Here is a 24,654-nt window from a genome sequence, read left to right on the forward strand (position 1 = left end):
GAGAATAAACTTCTGTTGTTTTAAACCACCAAGTGTACGGCAATTTGTTGTGGCAACCCTTGGAAACTAATATAGATACCAATGAGATTATGTATACAGGACAGAAATAAACACAAGTAGGAATTCTAACATTTTGTCTCAATGCCACAAAGGATAATCCTGTCTTACCATAAAGAGACCACAGCTTTAGACCAATGTGTAGGAAGAAATAAAGCCAAGTGACAGACGAAACTATCTTAAAAGACCTAGTAACTACTACATTTCTTCCACTTTCCCTATCATACTCTAATACATGGTCACAATTTTCCCACTTGAGGCCTGAAAGAAGCCACCTCTCAGCTATTTCACAGCACTGAGCACTTTGTTTCCCGTTAGAAATGCAACAATTATTTTTGACATAATTTCCATAACATCATCATCTTTAACACACTGCTTCATATATCTTGACTAGCATAATAATTAACCACACAATTAATTTAAGAATGCTTATTAGTGAGACATCAAACTGCTATAGACTAAGAGATCAGAAAAGGCTGCCACAGTCCAGCACTGCTAATCTGTTAAGGACCTGTTGCCTGAGTCTTGCTCGCATTTCAGAGTGAGGCTACACCATAAAGAACAGAATTTCTTACAGAAACATTATTTCAACATAGTCAAGCAAGTGCTGAAGAAAAGAAGAGAGAGAAAACACAGGATTGCAACTGTGGTATAAAAATGGCCGTTGACAACAAATGTCCCTCTACAGGTGACTAGATAAATAAATGAGGGCATATTATAATGAAGGTGACCAATTAAGGTATCAAACAAATTGGTACACTTACAAGAGTACCAGTTTGGTACAAAGAGGTACTATTAAGATTTTCACTAGCACAAAGTGCATAAACGGAGATTGTTCTAGGTAAATCTAGATATTAAATATAACGGAATATTATAGTTAAAATGAACAAGAGCAACGTGTCAACATGATTAGTTTCTAAAAGCATTATTTAAAAGAATACAAGTTGTAGACTGACTAGTACAAAATACCATTTAAACATTTTTAAAACAGAATCATAATATTTATATAAATGCCCATTCATAATAAAAAGTATAAATATAAGGATAAGGAGAGTAGTTGTCTCTGAGACAGGAAGATGATGAATAGGGTAAAAGAAAACTGTGACATTTTAGTGTCCTTTTTAATGTGATAAGGAAAAAGACAAAACATTAACATTTGTTACTTCTGGGTGGGTTTGTCGATATTCTGAATGTCAGACACCCAACTATCCAACAGGTACCTACCAACAGACACATAATGGTTAAGTAGAGCCTGGTAAGTTGAGCTGTCCCCTTTTAACAAACACATGACCAAAATGTGTGTGTGTTATACTTGAGAAATCCCTCTTGGGCATTCGGCTTTGAAGAAATCAAACAGTATACAAAAGCAACCAAGTCAAAAAGATTACAAAAACAGAAATACTCTATTCAAACACTGCTTTTTTTGCTTTTTATTTTTTTTTTGAGACGGGGTCTCGCTCTGTCACTAGGCTGGAGTGCAGTGGCCCGATCTTGGCTCACTGCAACCTCCGACTCCCTGGTTCAAGTGATTCTCCTGCCTCAGCCTCCCAAGTAGCTGGAATTACAGGCACGTGCCACCACACCTGGCTAATTTTTGTATTTTTAGTAGAGATGGGGGTTTCACCATGTTGGCCAGGATGGTCTGGATCTCCTGACCTCATGATCTACCTGCCTCAGCCTCCTAAAGTGTTAGGATTACAGGCATGAGCCACTGCACCTGGCCAACCATTGCTTTCTTTTTGGAAAAGGTGAATTTGAAAAATCAAGGTATGACAAGCTTACAAATTCCACTATCCTGCAAAATTTTTGGTATTGAAATTGGTAATTTGTTTCTAAATTATCTGTGGAGTTCCTACATTTCTTAAAAGAAACATATATAAAAAGAGCTTAAAATTTGTCAGACTCACTCTGTTCCTCTTACTGTGTGTCCGGAATTGGTGGGTTCTTGGACTCACTGACTTCAAGAATGAAGCCACAGACCCTCGCAGTGTTACAGTTCTTAAAGATGCTGTGTTTGGAGTGTGTTCCTTCTGATGTTCCGACGTGTTTGGAGTTTCTTCCTTCTGGTGGGTTCGTGGTCTTGCTGGCTTCAGGAGTGAAGCTGCAGACCTTCACAGTGAGTGTTACAGCTCTTAAGGTGGCGGGTGTGGAGTTGTTCGTTCCTCCTGACCAGAGCTGTTCCTACCTCCCAGTGGGTTCCTGGTCTCGCTGGCCTCAGGAGTGAAGCTGCAAACCTTGGTGGTGAGTGTTACAGCTCACGAAGGTGGTGCAGACCCAAAGAGTGAGCAGCAGCAAGATTTATTGCAGAGAGCCAAAGAACAAAGCTTCCACAGGTGGAAGGGGACCCAAGCGGGTTGCCGCTGCTGGTTCGGGTGGCCTACTTCTATTCCTTTGTCTGGCCCCACCTGCATCCTGCTGATTGCTCCATTTTACAGAGAGCTGATTGTTCCATTTTGACACAGCGCTGACTGGTGCCTTTACAAACCGTTAGCTAGACACAGAGTGCTGATTGGTATGTTTACAATCCTTTAGCTAGACAGAAAAGTTCTCTAAGTCCCCACCCGATTAGCTAGACACAGAGTGCTGATTGGTGCGTTTACAAACCTTTAGCTAGACAGGGTGCTGATTGGTGCATTTACAGTCCTTTAGCTGGACAGAAAAGTTCTCCAAGTCCCCACCCATCCCAGAAGCCCAGCTGGCTTCACCTCTCAACTGTAATGCCTCAAAATTCAGCTGTAACCTATAACTCTTTGCTTTTCAAAATTGACTAGAATCATACCACTTTTACTCTGGTATTCTAACAGGAAACGGAAGCAGGAAAGCGATTAGTATGTAACTGCAACCACTAAGTTGCAAGTTCATAAGGAAATATTTTAATTTACTTGGTATGAAATGGGAATTTGTTATCCTCTTCTGGAACTATCATGAAACTCAAATCACTTTCAAGAAAGATGTTAGCATTTTGGTTTATCTACCATTTCACCCTGCACTCAGCATTGTTATATCACTCACGTTGGATGTCAACATTTAGATTCCCAATGCTGCAGACTACAGCTAATTTTATTTTGCTCATTCCAGAAAGAAACAAACTATTTCTAGATTGTATAAATTCACTTCACTTTTTAAAAATCTGTAATCTGTGCAATTACATTAATACTTAAATCTGAAAACACAGAGAAAATTCAAATTTAAAGCTCCCCAATTACTCTTACTCTGAGACTACCACAATTAAATTTTTCATGTGGCATCTTCCAGCTTTATCTCATGCAACCATACACTTGTACATCATATGTGAACCACATACGATAGCAAATTTCTTAAAAGTTAGTCTTAAATGAAACTATGTTTATACCATGTCTACGGTTTATTAAAAATTAAGTATGTACACATTTAAAAGTCCATCAACCAAGTGGCATTTTGTATACTGTGAAACATGTATTGTTTGCCTTATGATAAGCATCTGTTATCAGTGCTACTCCAACAACCTTCCATTCCTTAAACATATCTTCTGACTCATTGCCTTATAAAGTATACAATGATCAATAGGTTATAGCTACTTCTGGTCACCATACTCCTCTCTTCTCCCAAAACTAGTATTTCCAAGGGTTTGTGGGGCATAGAGATGATGTCACATTAATAGAGGAGTTACTTCAGTCAGTTATTTTAAAATGTCTGCCTTCCCCACTTGTGATCATCCTCTTTGATGCTTCTGTCATCCACACTTCCATTTAGGAGGTCAGCAAAACCATTCTGTGAAAAGCACTGCTTTAATGATAGCTGGCCTTCAATATGCTAGAACAAGAGGTCATCATGAATTAGGTACTAACTATTCCTAAATATTAAACACTGGTCAACCAAATGCACAAATTCATAAATTGGATTTGCACTCAAATAAAAAAATACCATAGGCAGTATCATTTCTGCTTTTGAGGCAGGAATATTCGTTAGACTCATTAGACTCTATGCTTGACTTTTAATATGTATTTTAACACTGTAGTAAGCTATCGGGCGTAGTTTAAGCTTCACTTCTAAAGGAGAGAGAGAGAATGAGAATTTCTAAACGAACTTAAAATTCTGTTTCAGCAGGCAGGATATTAACTAGTCATGCCACGCAAATGCAACTGGAGAAAACAATAGTGTGTGGGTAAAAAATATAGAGGAGATAAGCGAATATTTTCTTTATAGATACTTGAAAGTGTCCTAACATTTTTATAAAAGCAAAAGTGGTAAGGTTGTATAAAATGTAAAAAGACAAAGATCACCAGAGACAGATAATTATAAACACAGAAAGTAAAACTGTAACAAGTCCAAAGAAACACAAAGACCATGGCTGAACTCTAACTTCATAATTTTTTTTTTAACTTTGTATTCATTTAGGGGCACAAGACAGTTCCTTATGATTATTTGATGTGAACCACCTTATTATTCAAAGGTGTCTGGCCTTCTCCCAAAACCATGCTTTACTAAATTACAATGGGGTCTCCATGTGGGGACAAATATACAATCTAATACAGGCTGAGTACCCCTAATTCAAAATGCTTGAGACCAGAAGTGTTGGGATTTGTTTTTCTCAGTTTGCACTTTGGAGCGTTTCAGATTTGGGATTTGGGGTTCTCAACCTGTATACATTTTGTCTCACGGCTACTTTCAAAGTCTTCACTATAAAGTTAACTTTTCATCAGTGAGGAAGCATTTCTTCATATCTGTGACTATAGATACATAAGGTAAGAAGCAGAATACAGTCTTTTTTTTTTTTTTTTTTTTTTTTGAGACGGAGTCTCGCTCTGGCTGGAGTGCAGTGGCACGATCTCGGCTCACTGCAACTTCCGCCACCTGCGTTCAAGCGATTCTCCTGTCTCAGCCTCCCAAGTAGCTGGGATTACAGGCATGCGCCACCACACCCAGCTAATTTTTGTGGGTTTTTTGTAGAGACAGGGTTTCATCATGTTGGCCAGGATGGTCTCGCTCTCCAGACCTCGTGATCCACCCACCTCAGCCTCCCAAAGTGCTGGGATTATAGGCGTGAGCCACTGTGCCCGGCCCGATACAGTCCTTTAACATGGCACAAATACTGTTAAAAGCTGAATAAAAATCCACCAATATCTCTTTTCTTTTAAAAACCTAAATATCTGACAAATTCCAAATTTTGAACACATAAGAGCCGTCAGCTTCCCCAATTCTCCCAATTCTTTCCCACCTATCCCCTAGTTTAGGCCCCAATGTAAAGGTCTAAAGCTTACACTGTGATTACTTCCTTGCCCAAATAGCATAATGAATAGATTAAAATTAACAACAACAACAACAAAAATCTCTTCAATAAAAATCTAGCCAGGCTCCTCTGAGCCCTCTTCTGGACCAGGCCTCAACCTGGACCTTTAAAAACTACGGACTCCCAAAACAAATGATTTGGTCCACCCACTCCTTTCACATTAAAAGACTTAAATACTAACGTTTCTTTTTTTTTTTTTTTTTTTTTTTAATTTGAGACGGAGTCTCGCTCTGTTGCCAGGATGGAGTGCAGTGGCGTGATCTCGGCTCACTGCACCTCTGCCTCCCGGGTTCAAGCAATTCTCCTGCCTCAGCCTCCCGAGTAGCTGGGACTACAGGTGCGCGCCACCATGTCCAGCTAATTTTAAACACTAACATTTCTAACAGCTCAAGGTTACCTCCCTAGGTCATACCCTAGCCTCCCTTTAAGTGTCTGCCTCTTAAAGCTCAAGGCTGCCAAAGAATCTACTGTTTGTTCTAGCCAGCATCTGAAGATAGGCCCTAACCATCCTCTTAGATCATTTACTAAAAAGGGTTTACAACTGTGAATCCTTCCTCTGTCCCTTTGAGCCGTACTCCTACAACTCAGGAGTGTCTTTTAAAGCCATTCCTTTAAAATGTAACCATCAGGAAAAATAGGGTATCTATTCCCCAGTCACAGTGGCAGCTAACAGGCACAGCTGGCCTAATCACCATATTTTACCAATCTTTTTAGGTTTTTCACTTCCTTGACTCTACAGATCCCCTGTTTAACCACTCCAAGTCCCCTGCCATTCTTCCTTTAAAACTCCCAGTCATCTCTGCAAATCGACATTGACTTCATTTCATACTGGACCCTCTTCCCTATTGCAAAAGTGTGTTATTGACTAAAATCTGTCCTTAGAACTTTAGCTACTATGCAGCTTTGTTTATCTTTGACAAAATGAAGAAGGAAAGTTAAACATATCCTAATTAGTAAAGACTTATTTATATAGGATCGCTAGATATAAAGTTCTTTTTTAAAAAAGTAAAAACAAAAAAACTCAAGTTTCAACTTTGTGAAGAAGTCATAATTCTAGAAGTTAACCAATTACCACTCTGGGGCTAGAAAAGGACCTTGCCACATGTCAAGCCCAAGTCCTTCATTTTATAATGATGAATCCAAGGTCCAAAGAGATTACATGACTTACCCGAGGTGATTTCAATGAGGGATCTGCAGCAGTTTTTTTGTTTTTATAGAGATGGGGTCTCACCATGTTGGTGGTCTCAAACTCCTGGCCTCAAGCAATCCTCCTGTCTCTACCTCCCAAAGTGCGGGGATTATAGGCATGAGCCACCATGGCGGCCACTATGATGGATTTGATGAAGGGCTAACTCAGCATCATTCTCTTCCTGACTCCAACATGAAAATATTCTGTTATATTCTCATTGATAAAGCAATATTAACCATTAATCATTCAAGTCAAGATGAGCAGTATCTACTACCCTATTAAAATACACGCATTTTTTTTACAGTTCTACTGTACACCAACAACAGTAAACCAAGGAAAGTTTGTTTGGTGCAAGTACACAGGAGATAGGATTTCATTCAAGGAAGACTGTTTCAACCGTCCTAGGCAAATATATGAAGCACCTTGGTAAGGTGAAACTGCTTTCTCACACAAGCTAAGAAAACAAAACCCCATGCATAAATCCAAGGGAGGGTCAAATGATTTAGTCTTAAAAACAACCAAAAAAAAAAAGAAAAATGAAAGTAAATTTAAAAACCCTTTTTCTGCACTTACCAGCAAAGCATTTGGAACAGAGATTCATAGTCTTGCTGGACCTGGGGCAAACAAAAAGAAAAGAAAGAAAGAAGAGCTAAAAACTCCGTATCACTCTAATCAAAACATAAGATGTCCGAAATGTAGGCAAAGAACTTTCTGGCCAGGCAACTGAACTAATAAACTGATAAATTAATAACAAGTCCCTAGCTAGCCACCAATCCCCCCTCAACAAAATAAAAATAAAAAAAACAAAAATATAAAAACTTGTTTTTTATTTTTATTTTTTACCTGTAAGTTAGCCAATGCTTGCTTTTATTTATTGTGTATGTTAGCAGCTTATATAGCAACAAGTTCAGAAACATAAAATGCCCAGAAGATGGTATGAGAGTCAATTTAAACCACATGATTACCACATTCCCTCTTTTCATACTGAAAAATATACGAAGTTATCACTATAAACAACAAAGAATTTGTAAACGGGTAAAACTTTCTCCTCATATACACAGTCATTTATCTCTATAACATTAGTTGAACTTTAATCTTCCCTATTTCAGATCCTAGTCACATTATGACCTTCTTGTTTAAAATTCTTTCTTCAGATACTCCAAATTATTTGTCATGTCCTTTCATCCATTAATAATAGCTACAATTCACTGAATACTAACTTGGATGGGCATTTCACATACATTATCTTATTAATCATCCCAACATCACTAAGATGGGTATTACCATATTGTTTTGCTTCTAAAATGCACTTTTAAAAAGAATCACATTAGCATTTCTGTAACAAGGAAATACCTTAGAATTGTTTACAAGCGATGAATAATTTAACCTGTTTATGCCAGAGGTTGGAATTTTTGAATTTTGGCAATGAGACCAGGGCAAGGACCTTGAGCAGGATATAAATAACCCACATGCTTAGTGTTCCAATAATGGAACACTATGTTCCCCCCTCCTCTGCCAAGGTATTATTCAACTTGTGGGGGCGGTCTTAGAAATCAAAGACATACAGTCTCGTCCCCATTACATAGGTGGGCAGCCTGTTCTAGGTCACAAAGCTAGGAACTATAGAAAAATATCTGACCTTGGGTGTAAGCAAACTCCAAAGGCCAACCCAACATCCTTTGTTCACAACACAGCACCTGGCAGCATAGCACCCCAGGGATTACACGGTGGGCAATCAATAAATGACTTTTCTGGCCAGGCATGGTGGCTCACACCTGTTATCCTAACACTACAGGAGGCCGAGGGGTGAGCGGAATGCCTGAGCTCAGGAGTTCAAGACCAGCCTGGGCAACATGACAAAACCCCATCTCTACTAAAGATAGAAAAAATCATCTAGGAGAGGTGGCACATGTCTGTAGCCCCAGCTACTTGGGAGGCTGAGACACAAGAATCGCTTGAACCAGAGACGCAGAGGTTGCAGTGAGCCGAGATCACACCACTGCACTCCAGCCTGGGCGACAGAGCAAGAATCTGTCTCCAAAAAATAATAATAATAATAATGACTTTTCTGTTACATTCATCTGACTGCTGTTTCCCTTCCTGATCCTATCCCAAGAGGACTCATTCTTACAGCTCTCCCTTCCAAAGACCTCCTGGAATGCTCTATGTTAGGCAAGCTGACCTATTTAAAACCTCATTCCTCAGCAACTCCATTTCCAATATTTGAGCCTTTGACCAGAACTGCCCCTAAAAATAGAATAAGCCAACCTTCTTTTGCCCTCTTTACTATGTTTTACAATGAAAGAAAGCCTCCCTCAGAAAGTATTCTCTGATGCTGATTGTTTGCACATGTGCTGGAACTGAAGCCCCTCCCCCCCAACAGTTAATTGCCACAAGATGGGGGAAAGGGAGTCATTATTTCTGTCCCAAAAAAGATGCTGTCAACAAGTAGATATTCCTTTAGAATCCTGCTTAATATAAACACAAGAGCAATGAGGAAAATTAAGTATCAATAAGTGAATAAGATGAGTAAGTGGATAAAGAGATGTGTTAATGGTAGCATCTAACATTTATTACATGCCCATAATGTGGCAGGCACAATACCAGATACCTTCAACCCCATTTTACCATTGAAGAAATAGAAGTCCCAAGAGGGTATGTAACATGCCGAAGATTACAGAACTAGTAAGTGAATTAATCTGGTCTAACTCCAACACCTGTATTCTATTCATCATGCCAAACTTAGGCCTCTGCCTCAATATAGAAGCTGAGGGGTATATATCAGTCCAGAAACAGCGCTCTGGTGGTTTGTGAGAATGTCTACGGAAATCAAGTCAGCTCCCTGAGAAAGTAAAGCTTCTCATATGGAAGAAGCACAACTCCTGCCCTCCCTGACCCTCCAGGCACATGGAAAAACAACCTAAGATTCTCAGTCATTTCAGTTCCAACGCAATGAAGAATTGAGAATGACGAAAATCCTACATGCCTGTTTTAACTAACTGAACTTGAACTAGGGGCGCCTCTCCATCCTAAAGAGACTCTCTAGTATGGATGCAATATACACACATCTGTGGTTAGCAGAACATTCTCTATTGCCAGAATATTGTGATTGTCCCCTCCCCTCTCATCTCCACTCAACTTCTCTGAAGGGGTCAGAATTCCCCACCAAAGAAGCAGGTGCCCTTCTAATGTGGTCACTACCTCTTGTCCACGCAATGTCACAAAAAGCCAGATATAACTCATATAACCTCTGCTACTCCCAACTGTCCAGCAGGAATCATGGAAAGCCTTCAGAGAACAACCTGGCAACAAGTGTGCCAGTTTTAACATCTGAGTTTCAGAAACATGGTAAAAAAAAAAATTGGCAAAATGGCATTTTTCTCAGAGTCCCTTGATCTCTCTCTTCAGATAGTTTATGTATTTAAAATGCCCACCATACCTATGTATTATCTAAATGACATCCATTACACATTCTGGATAGAAATTTTTCAACAACATGGTTGTCAATCAGGTTATAAAAGAAATAATATAGCTACTGATATTATTACTCAAAACGGAGATGTTTTAAATCTAAAATAAACCAGATTTTGGCTATTGAAATAATGGTCACTTCTAAACAATGCCAGCTTGGATCACATGGGTCAAGAACACTGAATCCAAAGGAACTGGCAGAGACTTCTGGGAACTTTGATCCTTTCTCATGTTGAACATGTGAAACTTGAAGCTAATCACAGGCATACAACTACTCACTACCTAAGAAAATGCATGTAATCAACTTGCATGGTCTTGGAACAGACAACAGAGCTCTGTTTGTGACAGTAAGCATGAAAGGTAAAGCTTCACTGCTCCAGTGAAACTACTCTTATGGGGCTCTCCAATGGATACCACGTTTCTAAAACCAAGGGGTAGTAGGCTGAATAACGGCTACCCAAAGATATCGAGTCTTAATCTTGAAGCTACCTGACTTGGGGGGTAGAGGGTCCTTTCCAAGTTAATTAATGATTTTGAGATGAGATTACCCTCGATTATCCAGGTGAACCCTAAATGACATCACAAGAGAGAGAGTCAAAGAACATTTTTATAAGGGAGTAGCAAAGGGAATTCAGAAAGACACCCAGAGTAAACAGCCACGTGAAGATGGAGGCAGAAGCTGGAGTAACAGGGTTACAAGCCCATGAATGCTGGGGCAGCCCCCAGAAGCTGGAAGAGGTGAGGAATGGATTCTCCCTCAGGGCTACCCTGGAAGGAAGGAAGCCCTCCCAGATCTTGGACTTCTAGCCTCCAGAACTTTGAGAAAATAAATGTCTATTATTCTAAGTCACCAACTTTGTGGTAATTTGTTACAATAGCCTCAGAAAACTAATATACAAGGGTATGTATTCGATCATAGCATATTCCCTCTCAGTAGCATTCAGCCAGATCCATCCTTCTTTCCAGAACACTCTTCATATACCTTCATGTCACTCAAATCCCAGATCAAACAACCCTCTTCCCCCACAACAGCTCCCATTTAGCCACCTTTGCTGCTGCTCCTCCCCTGCAAAGACCCTTAACTGGAGGTCCAGAAACTCAGTCTTCATTACCTCTACTTCTCATTTAGTAGTGATCTCCCACACTCTCGTGGTTTTAAAATACTGTATCTATACACAAAAGATGCACAAATGTTTACCTTCAATCCCAAATCTCTTTTCCTTGCTCCAAACTCACATATCTAACTGCCTATTTGACATCTCAACATGTGACTCAAACTTAGTATTTCCAATTAGAATTCTCAGTATTTCCCACAAATTTGCCTGACCCATCCTTTCCACTCTATAAATGGAAAACACCTTCTTCCCAGTTGCTCAGATCAAAATTCTAGAAACCTTTTCTTTTTTATTTTTCTTTTTTTTGAGACAGAGTCTAGATCTGTCGCCCAGGCTAGAGTGTAGCATGATTTGGGCTCACTGCAACCTCTGCCTCCTGGGTTCAAGCAATTCTTCAGCCTCAGCCTCCCAGGTAGCTGGGATTACAGGCGCCCACCACCACACCCGGCTAATTTTTGTATTTTTAGTAGAGACAGGTTTTCGCCATGTTGGCCAGGCTGCTCTTAAACTCCTGACCTCAGGTGATCTGCCTGCCTCGGCCTCCCAAAGTGCTGGGATTACAGGCGTGAGCCACCGCACCCGGCAGAAACCATTTTTGATTACCATCCTTCCTGTAGTCTCACAGATAACAACACTCAGCAAGACGCATTAGTTCTACTTACAAATAGACCTCAAATCTATGTATTCCTCTCCTTCCTCAATGCTTCTATGATAGCCACCATTAACTCTCACCTAGGCCACTGTAAATAGCTTTTTATTGGTCTTCTCATTCCCACTCTTGACCCTATACAATTGATTTTTCCACGAAGCCACCATGGTCATCTTTTAAAACAAGTTGGAGCATGTTATTTTCTTGCTTAACACTATCCAACAATTTGCTACTGAGTATAAAACCCAAACTTTTTACCTGGAGAAAAGTTTAAAAACAAAATAAAACAAAAAGCCTGGAAATCTCCTTGTGATCTGACTCTGCCTACTTCCCCTCTTCCTCTCTTATCATTCTGCCCCCTCACTCACCACATTTTAACCACACTTGCCTTTTCTCTGTTCCCCAACTGTGCTGCAGGGCTCGTGCCCATGTTGTTCTCTCTACCACCAAATCACTGTAATGCTGTCTCTTTCTTGTTACTCATAATCTAGTTCAAACCTCCTCAGTTGCCTTCCCTTGACAACCCAATTTATTTTTTTATTTTTTGTTTTTTTGAGACTGGGTCTCATTTTATTGCCCAGGCCAGAGCGCAGTGGCACAATCATAGCTCACTGCAGCCTTGACCTCCTAGTCTCAAGCCATCCTCCTGCTATAGCCTTCCAAGTAGATAAGACTCTAGGCACGCATTAGTCCATTATTTTTTGTAAAGATGGGGTCTTGCTTTGCTGCCCAGGCTGATCTCAAACTCCTCAGCTCAAGTGATCCTCCCACCTCAGCCTCCCAAAGTGCTGGGATTACAGGTGTGAGCCACAACTCCTGTGGCCTGACTACCCAATTTAAATTAGTTCCTCTTCCTGTTTCCTTCTTTCACAACACATCATTCTTCGATAGCTCACCGCATGCCTGTTTGCTTGCTATCTTTCACCACTAGAATGTAAGTGCCATAAGAGCAAAGACTCCTTTGGTCACTCTTGGTTGGTATTTAACAGGTACCCAATAAATGCTTGTTAAATGAAGAAATGAAATCTCTTTTGCAGGCCTGAACCATGAAAACAAACAAACAAACAAACAAACAAAAAACACCTAGGTAGATATTTGAAATGTATTCTGTAGAGGTCAAACACCAGCTAGAAGACAGGTTCTCCACAATTCCTGTGGCTGTCAGCCTGTCATCTTTCTGGAGCTCTGTCACAATGCATTACCTATGGCTGGTAGACAACGTCACTCTATGTATCTGGCCATGATCTGTCACTCAGGAGATAACAGGTGGCAAACACTTTTAAAAGTTTCTTTCTAATGAGATACAGTGAGAAATCCACTTAAATTTTTTTCTTTTTCTAATAAATAATGTTTAATAGTATGTTCTGGTTTTGTAAATACATACCCCTTGAACAGAATGTAGAAAAAAAAACAAAAAAAAAACTCATTTATAATTCCCCAAAATAAGAAATACTTATCTTTTTAGATAGATATCCATAATTCAGAATTTATTATCTTGACAGTATTGGTTGTTATATGGTATGTTCATAGGTGTTCATTTTATTATGCTTCATACCATATATACACATTACATACAGTCATGTACTGCATAATGATACTTTCATCAATGACAGATCACATACACAATGGAAGTTCCATAAGATTATAATGCAGCCAAAAACGTCCTATCACCTAGTGGCATCATAGCTGTAGTGTTAGAGCAACACAGTAAACAAACAGACTGTGCTGCCAGTCATATAAAAGTCTAGTACATACAATTATGTATAGTACATAATACTTGATAAAAAATGATAAACAACTATGTGATTGGTTTGTGTATTTACTATACTTTATATCATTATTTTAGACTGTAATTCTTCTACTCACTAAAAACAGAAGAGGAAGAAGTAGTTGTTAACTGTAAAGCAGCCTCAGGCAGCTCTTTCAGGAGGTATCCAGAAGAAGGCGTTGTTATCATGGAGATGACAGCTCCATACCAGTCACTACGCCTGAAGACCTTCCAGTGGGAAAAGATGTGGAAGCAGAAGACTGATGCTCCTGACTCTGTGCAGGCCTAGGCTAATTGTGTGCATGTGTGTATGTTGGGGCCTAATTAAAAAGCTTTAGAAGCAAAAAATAAAATATTGTTTAAATAAAGGTGCCAGGCCTGGTGGCATGCACCTGTTGTAGTCCCAGCTACTCAGGAGGCTGAGAAGGAAGGATCACTTGAGCCCAGGACTTTTGAGTCCAGCCTGGACAACACAGTGAAACTGTGTCAAACAATCAGTAAAGAAAACTTATAGAATAAGGATATAATGAAAATATTTTTGTGTAACTATATGCTTGTGTTTTAAGCTAAGTGTGATTACAAAAGAGTCTTAAGTTTAAAATTTTTTTAAGTTTATAAGGTAAAAAAGTTATAGTAAGCTAAAGCTAATTTATTATTAAAGAAAATTAAAAAATAAACTTAGTGTAGCCTAAGTGTACAGTGTTTGCAACATCTACAGTAACATTATGTCCTAGGACCCTCACATTCACTCACTACTCATTCACTGACTCACCCAGAGCAATTTCCAGTCTTGCAAGCTCCATTCATGGTAAGTGCCTGGGACAGGTGTACACTTTATCTTTCACGCCATATTTTTACCATACCTTTTCTAGGTTTAGACACACAAATACAACTGCCTACAGTATTCAATATAGTAACATGTTCTACAGGTTTGCAGCCTAGGAGCAACAGGCTACATCATATAGTGTAGGTGTAGAGTAGGCTATACCACCTAGGTTTGTTTAAGGACACTCTATGATGTTCAACATTGTTTCCGCAATGAAACCCACTAACAGCACTCTATGATGTTCAACACTGTTTCCACAATGAAACCGACTAATAGACTATGTCCCCATCATGAAGCAATGCATGACTATTTTCTTTTGTGTATATATAAAAATTTCATAAAGAAATGCATAATGAAAATCTACAGATACCATTTTTTCAATTTACATTTACATTTAATATTTATACTGCTTATTCTTCAAAAACATATTTGTTGCTCTGTAACAATCCATTACATACTAATACTATAATTTAGTCACACCCTTACTACTGTTGGATGTATAATCATTTTTCCCCAATTTTTTCTATTATAAATATTTCTATAATGAGCATTTTGGGACTTCAACCTTTAATCATAAATCTGTATCTGAATGGCTTTAACACTGATTGTGAGAAGGAGACCTTACTAGATGAAAAAGTATGATTTTGGTTAAGTATTGCAAAATTACCTTCCAGGTAAGTTCTATATACTATTTTCAACACATCTTTGCCAACAATATTTTATTTTATTTTATCTTATTTTATCTTATCTTATCTTATCTTATTTTATTTATGAGACAAGGCCTGGCTCTATTGCCCTGGCTGGAGTGCAGTGGTGTGATCTCAGCTCACTGCAACCTCCGCCTCCTGGGCTCAAGCCATCCTCCCACCTCAGCCTCCTGAGTAACTGGGACTACAGGTGCATGCCACCACACCCAGCTAGTGTGTGTGTGTGTGTGTGTGTGTGTGTGTGTGTGTGTGTGTGTAGAGATGGGGTTTTGCCATGTTGCCAGGCAGGTCTCTGACTAGTCAGCTCAAGCAATCCACCTGCTTCAGCCTCCCAAAGTGCTGGGATTACAGGTATGAACCATTGCACCTGGCCAACACTGTTTGTACTTTTTAATTTTTACTTGATGGCAGAAATGATTATGTTGTTAAATGTTTCTTCTAATTTTTTTTTCAATTTTGAAGGATATCAATGTTTTAATGACAAATAAATTAGCCTTCATGCTAATTCATCTTGGGGAATTCAAGTAATAGTCCTAATTTCTGGGAATTCTAGAAACATCTTATTTATAGTATTTTCCTGACACACACACAAGACTACTATCTCTCCCCACTCAAGAGAAACACACACATGCAAAAAACTATTTTAATATAAATATGGAAATGTTAAAAAACTCTGTCACCATATCAATGTTCCTCAACAACCTTTTTTTTTTTTTTTTTTTTTTTTTTTTTTTACCCAACTGGAAGGAAAAACCTACGGCACAAGAAAAATAAAGAAAAGTATAAAGAAAAATCAGTACCAGCACATAAGTATACCAAGCCCTTCCAGTCCTATGGTCCCTGAACTTCTCCAGACTAGACATGTATCATAAAACTAAAAAATTCTAGACTACAAAGAAAGTTCCTTCTTCAATGAAGGGAATCAATCTGCAAAAACTGTCACATTTCTAAAAACTAGTCTGTAAAAACACAATCTGCAAAAACTAGTCACATTTCTGAATTCAACCTCTTCTAATAGACCAGACAAAGGAGGAAAGGGGAGGGAAGGGTAAGAGGACAAAGAGAAGGAGAAGGGGCCGAGGAGTGGGATGGTAAAGGAAAGGAAGGAAAAAACAAACCACAATACCTACTACACACTAAAAATCATCCCAGTTTTCTTAGAGATAAAATTAGATTAAAGACTACTAACAATCTGCTTCCTGCCTCATACACATATAGCCAGAAAAACTAACTTCCTACAGCAGCCAGGAAGCAGCCAACAGCTCTACTAAATCATCACTCTCTACTCACCCTAGGCAAACAAGAAAAAGACCAGTTCAAACAGATGACATTCTAGCTGGCAATGACAAAGGAGGCTTTCTACGGTGCAACCAGCCTGTCCAAACTTACACATCACTCTAAATGGTTCAGACCATGTCTGCAAATTTTCTTCTTAAGGAACTATTACAATGATGGAGCTGTTAATAAGGGTGTTAGTTTCTATAATGTAACAATATGGATCCTGCTCACTTTAAAAACTAATTTTAATGTAACAATTTAGATCCCAAGTGGGTTATTGTAATTAGCAGTGGTTTTAGCATTGTATGCCCAAATTCAAGGACAGCAGAGCAAAATGCCTCAATTTTTGTGTGTTTCAAGTACTTGCACTAAAAGTTATAGTGTATAGATGTAAAACTAGTCACATCATCATCTGTGGCCCTGTATGTATTACTAAAAATTTAGTCCAGCACCATCTAACAATTACAGACAAGATGAGGCATGGCCATCAATAAACTAGTCAAAAGAAGAAGAAAAAAATTAAAATATACGAATGAAAGCCCCTGTAGAAAAGGAGAAAAAAATACAATGAAGTGATTAAAATGCCAAATAATTTTTCCACATACGAGAAACTTAATGAGGCTATCAACTCTAACACACCTAATATATATCAATGATTGCAGCTGTCCCACTATATATCCCCAAACGTAAGATAAGGTTTTCTTCCCTAAAGTTATCTTTCAGAAAGAAGGAACTGCTTTACAATTAAATCCTTACTTTTGAGGCAGACACCAATTATTTTATAGTAAGTACTAACAAGGGCCAAAAAAAAAAAAAAAGCTTCAAAAACAACCTGGAAGTGAGAAAGAGAAATCCAAGCATGCAGTCATGCCCAGGGAAATGAATGGTGTTTGGGATTTCAAAAGAGGAATATACAGTCACAGTCCCAGAGGCATCATCTCTCTAGTTAGAGTCTGTGAAAGGCTGAGACAGTGAAGTTCTCATCACTAGTCAGAGACACTAGTCAGACATATTGAGGTATGGAAGGATGTCAAGCCAACTCTAATATTGGATACTTTGTCATGGTTACCACAACAAATTAGTTTTATAAAAAGGGGAGGATACAGTTTTAAACACAGATTTAATACTTATTTCTAGAGAGTGATTACAAATAGTAGCTGCCATTGAAGAAGGCCTCTGAAGATCTTCCAGAAAGCAGTGCAGTAACAGCCTTGAAATGTGAGGAAGATAATAAATGACGTCAAGATGATGACAACTCTTCTAATGTTACATGAACGAATTCTTGTGGCTTGGGATAAATTTTCCAGTGATCATAACATTTACAGATTTTAAAGTGCTTTATCTCAAACAACTTGGAGGCTGAAAAATGAATATGATATCCTCTGAAAAACCATGGTCAATAACTTTTAAAATGGCTTGGTAAATATTAAATAATAATTTGGTAAATATTGAAGTCCAATGTCTGTGCAGACATGGAGAATTTAAATCTGTTCATAAATGTGGAAAAATTAACATTTTAAAATTTATATTAGGAGCATATACAAATTACATATAATTTTATATAATCCATGACCTTTAAATATACATGCAGTTACCATCAGGACAAAATGAGTGAACACATATATAAGATCTCTTGGCCCGGCGAGGTGGCTCACGCCTATAATCCCAGCACTTTGGGAGGCCAAGGCGGATCATGAGGTGAGGAGATTGAGACCATCGTGGCCAACATGGTGAAACCCCGTCTCTACTAAAAATACAAAAATTAGCTGGGCGTGGTGGCGCATGCCTGTAATCTCAGCTACTCAGGAGGCTGAGGCAGAAGAATCACTTGAACCAGAGTCGGAGGTTGCAGTGAGCCAAGATTGCGCCACTGCACTCCAGCCTGGGCGACAGAGACTCTGTCTCAAAAAAAAAAAAAAAAGGGCATTTTTCATGTTTTGAAAACACACAGAAAACTTCCCAACCATCTAGTATGAGAGCAATTACCTGAGAATTAAACTGAGAATGACAAATTTAAGAGAGATAACAATGAGTTATTCTCTGGCCTTATTTTTCTTGCTAACAATGTTGCTTTTGAAAATAGGTGGGGTTGGGGGAACAACAACATTTATGGAGCTTAGAGTACTTTTCCCAAAGTGTGTCAAAATAATTAAATATTCACCTGTCCTACCCAAGCGGCAAATATTTTTGCTTCATCCACTCATCTACTCTCATTAAGATAATTCAGGCTTGCAGAGAGAGGCATTCTTTTATCTATATTTATGGTAAATTAAATCAAAGGCATGATAATTTTAGTGAAAGATGAAAAGTAACCTGAAGTATTATTATTAGATCTTTGTCAGAAAATGTGACATAAACCTGGGAGATGATAGAGTTACAAGGGTTCAAACTACAAGGTTAAACAGGCTAGAAAAGAAGCTGTATGGCTGAGAAAGACAAGCACAAGGCACTTATAGAAGCTGGAGGATATCCAAGTAAAGACATCTACACAGGCCAGGCATGGTGGCTCACACCTGTAATCCCAGCATTCTGGGAGGCCGAGGCGGGAGGATCATGAGGTCAGGAGATCGAGACCATCCTGGCTAACATGGTGAAACCCCATCTCTACTAAAAATACAAAAAATTAGCCGGGCGTGGTGGCAGGCACCTATAGTCCCAGCTACTTGCCAGGCTGAGGCAGGAGAAGGGCATGAACCCGGGAGGCAGAGCTTGCAGTGAGCCAAGATCGCGCCACTGCACTCCAGCCTGGGCAATAGAGACTTCATATCAAAAAACAAAAACAAAAAAGACTTCTACACGATGCAACATTTCTGTTCATGTCATTCAGGAAAGATAAAAATACCAACAGAACATCTACAAAACATGGAGGAGGAGAAATCAATATCTAGCAATATGCACATACAAGAAGAATTTTAATGTATACATAATGTCACTGACATATTTTTTAAATGTCATTTGCACTTCAACATCTTTCATTTGTTCAAATTCCAAACATTTTATACCTTACATCAATCAACTAGGCCATTCTCAGGGAGTTCGTGAAAGAGTCAGGATACCACACCTACAATGAAACTAGATAAGGAATGGTTGAAAGGTGACGGCAGAAAATAAACTGCTTTCCTTATTCCCAGTCCAATGCTCACTGACAAGTAAAGTTCAAAGTTCAAAATATCCATTTCTTATTTTAATTATTCATCACAAAATACAAGATTGACCAGAGTTTGCAAAAGAAAATTCTCTGGTTATAACCCCCAGCAAAAAAACAGAAGGGAACTCAAGAGTGCATCTTTTCTATCTCTGCCCCAAAAAGACTTAAAGTATTCCTGTTCTACAATCACCAGAGATTGTATTGCTTCTTGTGTATCATATTTCATTGCCCTTGTAATCATAAATTTCTAATGTCCAACACACATTCCTCCCACTGTTGTAAACTCCTTTATAATTCTGTCTTCAGGGTAAAAACAGTTGCTACAGGGGTAGTGTTAAGAGCAATGACCTGGGAAGAAAGGGCTTAGTTTGAACGTGGGACCTCGCAACTGGGTTTTGTCACCCATTAAAAAAAAGTGAGCTACTTAGACCAGTGACTGCTAACGTTCTATAAATCTATGATCACACAATGATATACAGTAGTCCCCCATTATCCTTGGGGGATACATTTCAAGACTCCCAGCAGAAGCCTGAAATCACGGATAGTACTGAACTCTATATACACTGTGTTCTTCCTATACAAACAGATTTCCTAATTTATAAATCCAATACAGAAGATTAACAATACTTAACAGAACAATTTTAACACTATGTCAGCATCACTACGTTTGTGCTTTGGGGCCATTATTAAGTAAAACAGGATTACTTAAACACAAACACTGAGATACCATGACAGATACCATGACAGTCTACCTGATAACCAAGACAGCTACTAACAGGCAGGTAGTGCATACATAGTGTGGTTATGCTGGAGAAGGGGATGATTCACCACCAGGGCAGGATAGAGCAGAACAGCATGAGATGTCATGATGCTATTCAGAATGGTGTGCAACTTAAAACTTACGTTTATTTCAGGAGTTTTCCATTTAATGCTTTCACAACATGGCTGACTGCAGGTACCAGAAACTGCAAAATGTGAAAACATGGATAAAGGGAGACCACTGTAATTATACATGGCATACCCTTTTTTTTTTTTGAGACAGAGCCTTGCTCTGTCACCAGGCTGGTGTACAGTGGTGTGATCTTGGCTCACCGCAACCTCTGCCTCCAGGGTTCAAGCAATTCTCCTGCCTTAGCCTCCTGAGTAGCTGGGATTACAGGCACGCGCCACCACGCCCAGCTAATGTTTTTTTATTTTTAGTGGAAACAGGGTTTCACCGTGTTAGCCAGGATGGTCTTGATCTCCTGACCTCGTGATCTGCCCACCTCGGCCTCCCAAAGTGCTGGGATTACAGGTGTGAGCCACCGCACCCGGCTGGCATACCTGGTTTTAGAGCACTACAGTTAACCACACTTTGGAGGTACTGCACTTTTTACAAGTTGAGGGTTTATGGAAACCCTGCATTGAGCAAGTCTTATGTTCCAACAGCATGTGCTTACTTCCTATCTGTTTCACATTTTGCATCTATTTGATTCTTCTCTCTTTTCTTCTTTATTAGTCTTGCTAGCAGTCTATCTTTTCAAAAAACCAGCTCCTGGATTCATCGATTTTTTGAAGGGTTTTTTGTGTCTCTATCTCCTTCAGTTCTGTTCTGATCTTAGTTATTTCTTGCCTTCTGCTAGCTTTTGAATGTGTTTGCTCTTGCTTCTCTAGTTCTTTTAATTGTGATGTTAGGGTGTCAATTTTAGATCTTTCCTGCTTTCTCTTGTAGGCATTCAGTGCTATAAATTTCCCTCTACACACTGCTTTAAATGTGTCCCAGAGATTCTGGTATGTTGTGTCTCTGTTCTCATTGGTTTCAAATAACATCTTTATCTCTGCCTTTATTTCGTTATATACCCAGTAATCATTCAGGAGTAGATTGTTCAGTTTCCATGTAGTTGAGTGGTTTTGATTGAGTTTCTTAATCCTGAGTTCTAGTTTGATTGCACTGTGGTCTGAGACAGTTTGTTATAATTTCCATTCTTTTACATTTGCTGAGGAGTGCTTTACTTCCAACTATGTGGTCAATTTTGGAGTAAGTGCAATGTGGTGCTGAGAAGAATGTATATTCTGTTGATTTGGTGTGGACAGTTCTGTAGATGTCTATTAGGTCCACTTGGTGCAGAAGTGAGTTCAATTCCTGGATATTCTTTTTAACTTTCTGTCTCGTTGATCTGTCTAATGTTGACAGTGGAGTGTTAAAGTGTCCCATTATTATTGTGTGGGAGTCTAAGTCTCTTTGTAGGTCTCTAAGGACTTGCTTTATGAATCTGGGTGCTCCTGTATTGGGTGCATATATATTTAGGATAGTTAGATCTTCTTGTTGAATTGATCCCTTTACCATTATGTAATGGTCTTCTTTGTCTCTTTTGATCTTTGTTGGCAGCAAGTCTGTTTTATCAGAGACTAGGATTGCAACCCCTGCCTTTTTTTATTTTCCATTTGCTTGGTAGATCTTCCTCCATCCCTTTATTTTGAGCCTATGTGTGTCTCTGCACATGAGATGGGTCTCCTGAATACTGATGGGTCTTGACTCTTTATCCACTTTGCAAGTCTGGTCTTTTCATTGCAGCATTCAGCCCATTTACATTTAAGGTTAATATTGTTATGTGTGAATCCTGTCGTAATGATGTTAGCTGGTTATTTTGCTTATTAGTTGATGCAGTTTCTTTCTACCATCGACAGTCTTTACAATTTGGCCTGTTTTTGCAGTGGTTGGTACTGGTTGTTCCTTTCTATGTTTAGTGTTTCCTTCAGGAGCTCTTGTAGGGCAGGCCTGGTGGTGACAAAATCTCTCAGTATTTGCTTGTCTGTAAAGGGTTCTATTTCTCCTTCACTTATGAAGCTTAGTTTGGCTGGCTATGAAATTCTGGGTTGAAAATTCTTTTCTTTAAGAATGTTGAATACTGGCCCCCACTCTCTTCTGGCTTATAGAGTTTCTGCTGAGAGATCCATTGTTAGTCTGATGGACTTCCCTTTGTGGGTAACCCGACCTTTCTCTCTGGCTGCTGTCTGAACATTTTTTCCTTCATTTCAACTTTGGTGCATCTGACTATTATGTGTCTTGCTTGGAGTTGCTCTTCTCAAGGAGTATCTTTGTGGCGTTCTCTGTATTTCCTGAATTTGAATGTTGGCCTGCCTTGCTAGGTTGGGGAAATTCTCCTGGATAATATCCTGCAGAGTGTTTTCCAACTTGGTTCCATTCTCCCCGTCACTTTCAGGTACACCAATCAGACGCAAATTTGTTCTTTTCACATAGTCCCACATTTCTTGGAGATTTTGTTCATTTCCTTTAACTCTTTTTTTCTCTAAACTTCTCTTCTCGCTTCATTTCATTCATTTGATCTTCAATCACTGATACCCTTTCTTCCAGTTGATCACATCGGCTACTGAAGCTTGTGCATTCGTCACGTACTTCCCGTGCCATGGTTTTCAGCTCCATCAGGTCATTTAAGGACTTCTCTACGCTGGTTATTTTAGTTAGCCATTCGTCTAATCTTTTTTCAAGGTTTTTAGCTTCTTTGCAATAGGTTCGAACTTCCTCCTTTAGCTTGGAGAAGTTTGATCGTCTGAAGCCTTCTTCTCTCACATTTTCATAAGGTTTGCAATATTTCAAATATTTTCATTATTATTACATCTACAATGGTGAGCTATGATCAGTATCTTTAATGTTACTATTGTCATTGTTTTGGGATACCATGAACTATGCCCATACAAGCCAACAAACTTTTTTTTTTTTTGTAAGTTAAAAAAACACAGCGGCCGGGTGCAGTGGCTCATGCCTGTAATACCAGCACTTCGGGAAGCCAGGGTGGGTGGATCACCTGAGGTCAGGAGTTTGAGACCAGCCTGACCAACGTGGTGAAACCCCGTCTCTACTAAAAATATAAAATTAGCCAGGCATGGTGGCGCATGCCTGAAATCCCAGCTACTCAGGAGGCTGAGGCAGGAGAATCGCTTGAATCTGGGAGGCAGTGGTTGCAGTGGGCTGAGGTCGTGCCACTGTACTCCAGCCTGGGCAAAAAGAATGAAGCTCTGTCTCAAAAAATAAACAAACAAAAATTTTTTAAAAAACACACAGCATCAGAGGAGAGTGCAAATGCAGCCTCCCACTACCACAAATTATGCAGTCAAGTTTCTCACGTTTGTGGAAAACTGCAGGGGTCAGCACATCCAGAGTGCAATGGATAAGCCCAAGACAGCAAACTTCATCAATAAATGTTGTGTGTTCTGATCACTCTGCCAACTGGCCATTCCTCCATCTCTCTACCATTTTCTTGGGACAATATTAAAATTAGGTCAATAATGCTACAATGTCCTCCAAGTGTTCAACTGAAAAGAGTCACACATCTCTTACTTTAAATCAAAAACTAGAAATGATTAAGCTTAATGAAAAAGGCATGTTGAAAGCCAAGACAGGCCTAAAGCTAGCCCTCTTATGCCAGTTAGCCAGGTTGTGAATGCAAAGAAAAAGTTCTGAAGGAAAAGTTAAAATGCTACTCCAGTGAACATACAAATATGGAGAAAGTTTTAGTGATCAAGACAGAAGATTAAACCAGCCACAATATTCCCTTAAACCAAATCCTAATCCAGAGCAAGAGCCTAACTCTCTTCAGTTCTATAAAAGCTGACTGAGAGAAGTGAGGAAGCTGCAGAAGAGAAGTCTGAAGATAGCAGAAGTTGGTTCATGAAGTTTTTTTTTTTTTTTTTTTAAAAGCCATTTCCATAACAAAAATGCAAGGTGAAGCAGCAAGTGCTGTTGTACAAGCTGGAACAAGTTATCCAAAAGATCTAGCTAAAATGAAGGTGGCCACACTAAACAGCAGATTTTCAATGTCGATCAAACAGTCTTACACTAGAAAATGATGCTACAGAGAACTTTACAGTTAGAAGGGATAAGTCAATGCCGGGCTTCAACATTTCAAAGAATCAACTGATTCTCTTGTTAAGGGCTAAGGCAGCTGGTGACTTTAAGTTGAAGCCAGTGATCAGTTACCATTCCAAAAATCCTAGCGCCCTTAAGAATGATGGGTCACACTTGGCCAGGCACCGGTGGCTCACGCCTGTAATCCTAGCAGAGGAGAGGAGAGGGAAAGGGAGGGGAAGGGAGGGGAATGGGGAGGAGAGGAGAGAGGGGAGGGGAGGAGAGAAGGGAGGGGAAGAGAGGAGAGGGGGAGGGGAGGGGAGTGGGGAGG

General features: G+C 39.3%; 1 protein-coding gene and 1 non-coding gene across 6 annotated transcripts in view; both read right to left on the reverse strand.

Moving 5' to 3' along the window:
* The window catches only part of ZFAND3 (zinc finger AN1-type containing 3), a 336,930-nt gene that overhangs the window by 214,210 nt on the left and 98,066 nt on the right, over positions 1-24,654 (reverse strand). For all 5 annotated transcript variants that reach the window (XM_023212706.1, XM_023212704.1, XM_023212705.1 and 2 more), the window contains exon 2: positions 7,089-7,129. In XM_023212706.1, the coding sequence (XP_023068474.1) occupies positions 7,089-7,129 (41 nt within the window). The remainder of the gene's footprint in view (positions 1-7,088; positions 7,130-24,654) is intronic.
* LOC111543232 lies at positions 23,546-23,713 on the reverse strand. Its single transcript, XR_002731793.1, has one exon. It is a non-coding gene; the product is annotated as a U1 spliceosomal RNA (small nuclear RNA).

The sequence above is a fragment of the Piliocolobus tephrosceles genome, chromosome 5 (assembly GCF_002776525.5).
Source record: "Piliocolobus tephrosceles isolate RC106 chromosome 5, ASM277652v3, whole genome shotgun sequence".
Taxonomy (NCBI): Eukaryota; Metazoa; Chordata; class Mammalia; order Primates; family Cercopithecidae; genus Piliocolobus; species Piliocolobus tephrosceles.